The sequence below is a fragment of the Heterodontus francisci genome, chromosome 13 (genome assembly GCF_036365525.1).
Source record: "Heterodontus francisci isolate sHetFra1 chromosome 13, sHetFra1.hap1, whole genome shotgun sequence".
Classification (NCBI taxonomy): domain Eukaryota; kingdom Metazoa; phylum Chordata; class Chondrichthyes; order Heterodontiformes; family Heterodontidae; genus Heterodontus; species Heterodontus francisci.
Genome location: NC_090383.1, coordinates 75,078,492 through 75,088,737, shown reverse-complemented (window position 1 = coordinate 75,088,737; position 10,246 = coordinate 75,078,492). Strand labels below are relative to the sequence as shown.

At 38.3% G+C, this 10,246-nt stretch overlaps 1 protein-coding gene across 2 annotated transcripts in view; it reads right to left on the bottom strand.

Annotated features, from left to right (window-relative positions):
* Positions 1-4,494: 4,494 nt before the first annotated feature.
* Positions 4,495-10,246, bottom strand: part of lpgat1 (lysophosphatidylglycerol acyltransferase 1) — a 138,739-nt gene continuing 132,987 nt past the window's right edge. Inside the window, exon 9 of one of the 2 annotated variants that reach the window (XM_068044986.1) lies at positions 4,495-6,807. In XM_068044986.1, coding sequence (XP_067901087.1) covers positions 6,788-6,807 — 20 coding nt within the window. In that variant the 3' untranslated portion in view covers positions 4,495-6,787. Of the gene's footprint in view, positions 9,332-10,246 lie in introns of both variants that reach the window. The other variant, XM_068044985.1, reaches the window with a different exon arrangement.

Here is a 10,246-nt window from a genome sequence, read left to right as displayed (position 1 = left end):
CTTCCAGGTAGAAGAGTTCGCAGGTTTGGAAGGTGCTGTCGAAGGAGCCTTGGTGAGTTGCTGCAGTGCAGCTTTTTGATGGTACATACTGCTGTCACTGTGCTTCAGTAGTTGAGGAAGTGAATGTTTAAGGTGGTGGATGAGGTACCAATCAAGTAGGCTACTTTGCCCTGGATGTTGTCAAGCTTTCTGAGTGTTGTTGGAACCGCACTCAACCAGGAAAGTGGAGAGTATTCCATCACACTCCTGACCTGTGCCTTGTAGATGATGGACACGCATTGGGGAGATTGGAGGTGGGTTACTCCTGCAGAATTCCCAGCTTTTGACCTACTTTTATAACCACAGTATTTATGTGGCTGGTCCAGTTCAGTTTCTGGTCAATGGTAACACCCAGGATATTGATAGTGGGGGAATTCAGCGATGGTAATGCCACTGAATGTCGAGGGGATGTGGTTAGATTCCCTCCTGTTGGAGATGTTCATTGCCTGACACATGAGCGAATGTTACTTGTCAATTATCAGCCCAAGCCCGGATGTTGTCCAGGTCTTGCTGCATATGGATAAGGACACCTTCAGTAGCTGAGGAGTTGCTAATGGTACTGAACACTGTTTAATCATCAGCAAACATCCCTACTTCTGACCTTATGCTGGAGGGAAGGTCATTGATGAAGCAGCTGCAGATGGTTGGACCAAGGATACCCTGAGAAACTCCTGCAGTAATGCCCTCAGGCAGAAACTAAAGATGTGGTTGAGGAGGGGGACAGTGAAGGTTTTAAAGGAGGTGAGGAGGATCAAACAAGCTGAAATGCTCATAGTAACAGAACGTACCAGATTAATAAGAGGGTCTGGTTTGCTGATAAAGATTAAACCTCCACCATGGCAGTTTGAGCAGGGCAGGTGGTGGAAAGTATATCAAGCTAGGGAGCCGTCAGTAGGAGTAAGCTGTCACCACCCATAAGCTATGTTTCAGTCAAAGCTATTATGCCAATATAATTATCCACAATGCCATGGCTGGCAAGGAACTTCATGGTTTGTAAGCAAACATTCTGGAGAGAAATAATAGACAGGGGCAGTGGCTCGATCGGCTGGCAGAGTTTCAGGGGTAATTGCAGGTTGGGTGAATTAGCAAGGGGATGCTGCAGCAGCATTGCTGGTCATAAGGGGGTTGTGACAAATGCCTCAATGGTTCAAGGTTTGATTTTTTAAATACACTGTGTTTTGAGCTCTCCCTTTGGTGAATTCTTGTTCACAGCTTTCCAATTATAAGGCAAAGAAATGGTGGAGGGAAGGTCATTAATGAAGCAGCTGAAGATGGTTGGACCTAGGATACTACCCGGAATAATACCTGCAGTGATACTCTAGGGCAGAAACTAAAGATGTGGTTGAGGAGGGGACAGTTTCCCCCACCTGCCAAGATTGAGGCACACATTATTTCACCACATTATCTTTTCTTCTGCTCTTTTCTTTCCCTATTTGCATGTATCGTGTGTGCATGCTAGCGTGGGTGCACCATATATCCGTAGGCGTTAACCATATTAAAGTTTAAGTTTAAGGTTTAATAAATTTCATCTTTCTTCTTTAAACCAAAGAAAGCCCACTTGTGCTCATTTATTTGCTTTATAATTGGAAAGTTGTGAAAGGATTAACAGGGGGGGGGGGGGCTCAAAACAGTGTGTTTAAAATTAAACCCTGCTACAATAAGACCAGATGAAGATAGTAACAGACCCCTAGACACCTTTCGTATCTGGTCGTACCAGTTTAAAGAAGAAAAGTGAAATTTATTAAACCTTAAACTCTAATACGGTTAACACCTACGGAAATACAACACGCCTATGCTAGCATGCACATGTGATACATACGTGCAAACAGGAACAGAAAAGAGAAGAAAAATAAAATGGAGAGGTTTGAGGCAATCTCTGAAGAGGGATTTTTTTAAACTTTGAGCTTGCTGTAGGGTCCTTGATTGTAGGCAATTCATGCTTTTCATTAGGGCCCAGTATTCTTCTTAAATCTTGTTCACTGCAGGAAACATTTCTCTCTTGGGGTTCATATGTCTTCAATAGTTTCCAAAACTGTTGAGTGAGATGAGAGCAGACAGGAGAGAGGTCTTTTCAGTCCAGGAGCAAACAGTTCAAAATTCTGTGGTCAGGTCAAATTCAAAAACCAACAGGCAGCTAATCATGTGACTAAACTGGTCTGACCACTTCTTCTGTGTATTGGGGAAGCAAGGACTGGGTCCCTTGTTCTAACACTGTCTGCTAGCATGCAAATGTCTTTCCAGTCAGGGGCTTGACAATTCCTTCTGATTGGGCCTCTTTTCTTCCCAGCCACAATTTTAAATTTTAGTGTTCATGTGGCGAAATAATGTGTGCCTCAGTCTTGGCAGGCTTGCCTGACAGTCCCTTTCCTCAAACTTGAGGCGGGCTTGCACAAATTTAAACACTCTCCACTGGATCCTGGATGGGAGTCGTATCTTTCCCCAGCAAAATTTTAACGAGAGTCAAGACCACCCTTCGTCTTAGTTCCATCTTTTAAAATTTGAATTCCCTTCCTTATCTTTCACTTTCTCTTTGAAATTCAAGCTTAAGTCTTTCAAATTCTATTGTTTTTTCTTTTTCCTGTTGAAGCTTTAAGTTTTTCTAATTCCTGCTCAAGTTTTTTCATTTGTATCTGAATTTTAGCTAATTCAACTGCATTACCCTCTGATTTGCTGCCCCCTTCTTCCAATGTCAAATGTTGGGCTATTACTTCAATTATGTCTGTTTCCTTAGCGCCTGATTTTAACTGTAATGTCAACAACTCTGCCAAATCCTTTAGTTTAACCTTGGTTAAGCATCTCAAATCACTCAGGGATACATTCTCCTTCCCCAGAAAAGTCGCAGCAACTGTTAAAGACATTTCAGTGGTGTAAACTTTACTTTATTACACAAGAAACCTGGTTCTTGTCTTTTCTTTTCCAATTATTATTACCCACTTACATAGTAAGTTACACGTACATAGTTAGCGTTGGGTTTATCCTGACAAAAGAGAGCCCTCAATTAAATATGTCACAACCAAGGCGGGAGGAATGCACTGTTAATTCAGTCCCACTTCGCCGCAGGTCACAACACATTTAAGAAATTTTCCCACTTACTGAAACAATTGATCAATCAGATACACTATTTTACCCAAAATAGAACACACTAACCAGGTTTCTTTATTGAAAAACAAAATTAACAGTTTATTATAAAACAAGTCTCAACTAATAATGAAATAAAACAATATCACAGATCAAGTTTTTAAAAATCCAACATTAATTTTTAAAAGTCCCCTTTCTATCTTAACCAATTTTTAAAGTTCCTTTTTACCTTAGTCCCTTCACACACACACACACACATGTACACCGGTTAACCGAAAAAATAAAAAGGGATTTTTGGATCAGAGCTCTGTTAGACAAAAAAACAACACACCCGGGCAGATCACTGCTCACCCATCCACCCATGAATAAAATAGATGAAATATACTGCACCAAACTGGCACACAGTCCAACCTCTGAGCACATGCAGACAGGTCACTAGAATCTTCCGGGACAGTTCTCTTCCGGAGATGTTGGGAATTATTATTTTAGCAGGCTTTCCTTAAATACAGGAAGCAAGACAAATCGGCACAGTGCACTTCATAGAATCTTTTATGGAATTTCTGGAAAGCGAGCTGGGTTGTGGTCTTCTGTCCTTTTTTGACACTTCAGCAGCAGACTTTATCTCCTTCCAGAAGGTCATACCACACAGACACTGACTGACAACCAGAAAGCAAGTCAGTTTTCTACCCTTCCAGGTGCTCTCTGTTACTACTGGGTTTGTCCAATCAAAGAAGCACGTGTCACTTTTCTGCCCATTACCAGGGTTTCAGCTCCATCTCCAACCTGAACGATGTGACAACCAGCAACACTGTTGCCAATCCAGCTCCCTCAGTGCCCCCTTAATGGCTTCCTTTAAAAAAAACTGGTCCAACATTTATTCAGCTTCACCATAAATTCCTTTAAAATTTTAAGAAGAGTTGCTTTTATAACAATACCTTATTAATAATCATGGGCCTAATTAAGTTGAAATGGTCTCCCAGATTTTTCTGTCCATTGAAATTACTTTTTACCATATGACATAAATGTTGGGACTCAATTAACTCTAAGACAGGTTAATACATGATCAGAGAATGAACTACAACTGTCTTTTGTCCTGCGATATAAAAAAATATTGATTTTGATCAAACTAGCAAGTATGGATAGGGCTATATTGACTCATTGTACAGTGTTTCCCCTGAATAGTGGAGTCAGAGAGAAAATAAAACTTTAAAATATTGATCTCTGCATTGAACTGCGTCATTGTCACGCACACATTACTGTACACAGCAACATGCAATCTTGAAAACCTAGCTATGAAATTATTTCCCTAATAGTGTATATAAACAAGATGGCAGGCTTGAAAAGTCCTCATCTTTAGAAATGACGTAGTATTCAGCACATTTTTAATGTATTATTTTATTAATATCCCTTCTGTGCATATTTTAGTATACAATAGTTGTAAAACAATGAATACAATTAGGTACAAAGATTATCAAGGTTTTTGCAGTTTGACATCAAGAGTAACCTGGTCGAGGACGTATGTACTAGTTAAGATTAAAAACATTGTAAACAGCATGTTTTAAAAGAAAATGGCAAGAATAAAATTCAAACACAGCTGTCAACTATGCAGGGCCCATAGAAAATAAACAGCAATATTTAAACTTCATTTGTTTCAGATTTATAACATTATTTTTTTGCAAACTCCTCCATTAGACTCTCACTGGAAAACAAACAGATTTGGATTTAGCAAGCCAGCTCAGGAAGTATTCCCATCTGTGGCTTTCAATGCTTCCTGCTGAATTGCTACATACCTGGATATGGAGCCCTACCTTTGTTCACCCATTGATGTGGAACTTTTACATGGATTTTTAGTTTCTTCTCACAAGAGATTAACATTCATAACATGAAATATTTTACAAGAAAAATATTGTGAACTAGCAGCATTACTTCAGCAAAAACATAGATATATGCAGACACATGGATTCCACAAGTTGCTGGGGGAGCAAGTGGAGTAAATATTCTTCAAGGAAAATGGGGGAGGGGGGGGGGGGGGGCAACGCTGTCAAATCCAATATTTTGTTTTCTCTGCCATTTCCCCGACCTCAATGAAATAAATCTTTATCTCCAAAAGTATAAATGTGAACTAATGGGATTCTCCACATTTCTGTAGGAGATCAATGTCACTAGAAATTCAAAATTGGAAAAAGTACTCTGTAAGTAACACATTAGAAGAACCCACCTTCAGAAGACACGAGACTAATTACCTACTCGTTTGTTACCCTCCATAAAACAGTAACTGCTCTGGTTTGCCTCCTAGCTAAATGAGTCTTTGCTGTACCTATCTCTTTCAGTTGTACATCCTACCTCCGCATTTTAACCCAAGCTAGATGAGAAAACAGATGGATCGGTTAGTAACTGATATTCAGTCAAATTTAGAAGTTAAGGGTTAAAATTTATCTGTGTAGCTGGAGATATGTATCATTTTTACTTTAACTTCAGACTTCCAATTGATTCTCTTTTCTGAAATACTACAGCCAAATTTATTTATATAAAAAATCCCATTACTTTACATTTTAACCCATTTATATATTTTTGTATTGGTTGTACATGCTTCCAGGTTGCATGTTTTGAGTAACTTTAAGGGAGAATCCATCTTGAGGCAATTACAGTCATCTTGGTATAGATGCTATAGGGACGGATAGAGTATGGATTGCAGTTATGGTAAGGTACACAGGAGCTAGGCATGAAGAGGAACCCAGAGAGCTGATGCAGTGCGCAAACCAACTAAGGACAGGAATCCCTGCAGCTGAAAGACCAGAAAGATGAGCTCAAACACAAAGTGTTCAGCCACACTGAAGAATGTGAGGTAAAATTTTGTTGGTCTATTTTTGTTCCAGGATTAGTCCAGAGGAGGTAACTGTATAGAATTAGGGGTGGGGTGGGAAGGGCAGTAATAATGTTTACTCAATTCTTCAGCTCATTTTTGTTGTTTGAATTATTTTAGTTTGAAGTTGAACAGCAGTAGAGATATGATCTGCATTAGCCAGCATTGGATGACTGCAACTTTGAAGGCTGGAGTGAGATGAATGATTGACGTGCAAGTGATGTGGAATTGGCAAACAAAATTAAATTAAAAGGGAAGATTAGTTCATAGGGTGATCTGGATGAGGTGTCAGGCTGGTTTCCGCCCTCCACGGTCACCGCTTCTATCTGTATTGTTTTGTATTACACCAGTCTCGTTACTAAGAAACAGTCCTGTCTAAAATTATATCTAGTGCAACTCCATTGAGGGTTCTCATAGTATATCTTAAAAATTGCAAAAATGTAGTTAGATTTATTTCTAAAATCAAACCCATAAAAAGCCAACAATTGGGACACCGCAGATGTATAAAACAATTTAAACCATTTTTCTACTTCTTAAAGCAGAAATACTGACATTTTAAAGCAGACAATCTCAAGTCATGTAATATTAAATGCAATTGAAAAACAAAAGCCAAATGCGTTGGAACCTCACCATATATACAATAACCTTATCCAGCAAGTTAGACTTCTTTAAATCACTATTTTAACATTTCTGTGTTGACAATCCCAAAATTACTGAAACAAAAATCCAGTACTGCCTTGTGGCATGTAGCAGGTCTCCGCAACTATTTTATCATTACTTTGATATCTGTAGTCTCCCATCGTAGTTTTACTGTAGCATCCTGATATCTAATTGAGAGAAATAAGGATTTCAGACTAGTCGAAGTTACAACAATTAACACTGAAATTGAAGTACACGAAAAGCTCACTCTTTATAAGGGCCCCAATACACTCAGACCAAACAATTCAGTAATTCAATATCAATGTTGCTTTTTCTCTCAGTGTTTAAATATTTAAATGTAACCAAGAGCCAACTGGTGTATGACAGTGCTTAAACTAAAGGTTATGAAGTTAAGAGTTGTCTCCTTATGGAGGGAAAAGGTGGGGGGTTGGAGTTGAGAGAAAGAGAGTGATCACATCATTTTTGTCATTTACAAGATTCTTATGCATTTCTGCAAAAAGCTGAACATATCACCATCTGCTGTATATAGATTCTATAATTCTTAATTTTTTTTAAAAACTATTCTATATCATGCTTAATTAGCTAACTCTCCCTTCCTCTCATCCTGCTGTATTTTACGTTGTTGTAACTTCTGGTTTCAAAGTAGGGCTGTTTGAATAGCTTCCATTCAGGATTCCAAACTCCTGTATTAAATATTTTACTTCATAATGCATACTCATTTACAATACACATGCTGACTGGTTACCAAATAGCACTTTGAAATTGCTGGCTGATCAAAATAGGGCATTTGCCTTTTTTGATGGCTGTCATCTCCATGGTATCTATTGCTGCAGTAAAGAACGGAAAGAGCTATCAACTGCTCCACACCTTTTCTGCCAATGCAGTACCATGCTTAACCAACAGGATGCACACTTGCTGCAGGAAAAAGATGGATATATAAATGGAACATAGTGCAACAGACCACCACAAATGCTTCCAGCAACATATAGGAGCACAGACAGCTCCCAGGCTCCTAAAACACTTAGGCAGGAAGGAGGACTTTGCATGTGCATTTCTTTCATTTCTGATTGGAGGGGAAAAAAAACAATTTAAGATTCTTTTGCCAATGCTTTGCATCATAATTTTAACATGGAACATGTTAACTTAAGACACACATCATACTCTAAGTAATAAATAAACCAGTGTGTCTACCTTCAGTCCCCAAACACTAGAATACACAAGTAATTATTTTCCCTTTTCCCAATGAGAGACATTTTGCTCATCCTAATGACCCAGAGATCAATGGAACTGGTCTCTTAAGTGGGTGGCAGAATCCAGTGTCAGACAGTAAAATGCTCAACTTAACGTCTAGGCTACCAGCCCATTAACTGAAATGAAATATTGAAGTTCAAGAGACGAGTCTGGACACAAGGCTTTTTTATACTTTGAAAATTAAGTCATCAAATTGGAACAACCGCAACAACGTCTTCAGACTCAACAGATTTATGGACCAAGATTAAAAATCATCTGCATCAATTCATACAATCCATCAGTAACATTTACACGATTCAACTAAACAGTAGAATGTGTACAATAAAAGATGCAGCCAGAATCACTGAGTTTAATAAAGGAGCAGAGTAAAAGTTACTCAGACGACCTGTACTTATAACTAATTTGTAAACTTTTTTTTCTGCTGTTTCTAGTCCATTGTATGAAGTCTTTAATAACAAATACTTTCAATGCCATCTGACAGCCTGGCTATTCTGCAACTGCAGTGCTGTAATTTTCCTGAACTAACTACAACTAGCAGCTTCTTACTAACTGTAAGATACTACATGATTGGTTGCATCACTGTATTTGGTCATTTCAACTAAACTTTACTCAGATTTAATGCATCATACATACTAGAAATTGAATGAAACATGTTTTTTCAGCTTTCCTAACTATTTTGCTTGCAACTATTTAAGTGCCACTGTCACAATTAATGGCCAGTGATCACTAGAATTTTAGTTGTTGTAGACCTTTCAGTCTTTTAATGAATCACAAAACAAAGTATATTGAATAACTGCTATGGGAAACACTTCTCACTGCCAATAATATATAAAAGTGTGGCAGCTCTGCTGAGTTTCTCATCAGGATCATTTTAATATGGGAAAGCTAGGAGATGTGGGCTTCCTCCTAATAGTCTTGTCTGTTAATAATTTTGCCTCCTGAAGCAATAGAAATTGATGGTATGAATTTTACTGCAATAACTTGAAGTATTCTCCGATGTTTTTTTTCTCTCAAGGAGGATATCTGTAGATATGCAGCATAATTAAACAGTGAGGGTGTTTAAGGACCATGTAAACATGTCAGAACTCTTAACACCAGGTTGTAGACTTGATGATCTGGATTAATATTTTAAATTTGAGTCTAAAAATCTTGACGAAAAATGACAGGCAACCAATCCATCCTTTTTTTTTTTATCATCCTTCAAGAAACATTTACATCCACACATGGACATTGACACATGTGCTTGGGTTCAAGTCCTAATTCAATGTTTTAGTTCTCAAAATTCCTAGAGCCCCAGGCAGTGATAGAAATACTGCAGTACATTATACCACATGTAGCCAGAAAGAAATCCCATTAGCTGTACTAGGAAGAGCCACAATGGGTCAAGGGTCATAGCTCTGGAGGTCGCTGTTGTTTGACCTTTGGGAGGTGGGAATGCTCCTGCAAAAACAAAAACAAACTTTTTTCAGTATTCTTAGTGACTTGGTAAAAGGGAGCATGCTCTGTTTAATTTTTATCCAATGAATAATCCACTTCAAAATTCAACAGTCCTTCCCCCTCTGATTTTTTTCTTCCACCTGAGGAAATAACATGGCTACGGAAAGCTGTAGGTTTACAGTCATTAATGATGCCAATCGGTCACAGGTGCACAAGCTGTAAACCTCCTGACCTTTCCTCCCTCTCAGAGATGGAACACACTACACCTTGGAGGTGAAAGAAACACATGAGGAAAGTAACCAGGTTGTCCTTATACAAAGATGATTCTATGCAACAAGATTTCCTCTTTGCTTCCTATGTGGATTCATATTGGGAGTCAGGTATTTTCTTGCATCATCTCAAAAATAAAAACAAAATGACAGTACAACTCATTTATAACAAAATGAGCAAGCAATTACAGTCACAACACAAAGTACATGTCACAATTTGTGTACAGAGTATTAAAGTAATACAGTATTTTCTTTCTGGAAGACTAATATAAAACCAAATTGAGACACTGCACCACAAGAACTCTCAGCTTCCACAAACTCCAGAGATAGTGATGAACGGTGCATACATTTGTCCTAAATATCACTCAACCTTCATCATTTACATAATATTTTAAAATTACTTTTAAACAGATGTTGCTTAAAATTCCACCCACTCAAATCTCAAATTTCCTGAAGGCAGCAATGCAGCACTTCACCCATGTGGTCACTGTTCATGTATGAGAATACACACAATTGGGAGGCTGTTTTATCATGGAAGACATCACAGCTAACCTCCAATACTTGCCACATCCATTACCTTTCCAAGAGAGATCACGAAAATTGATCAATTTTTTTTTTTGGGCTGGATGATTAAAAAAAAAAATTCCTC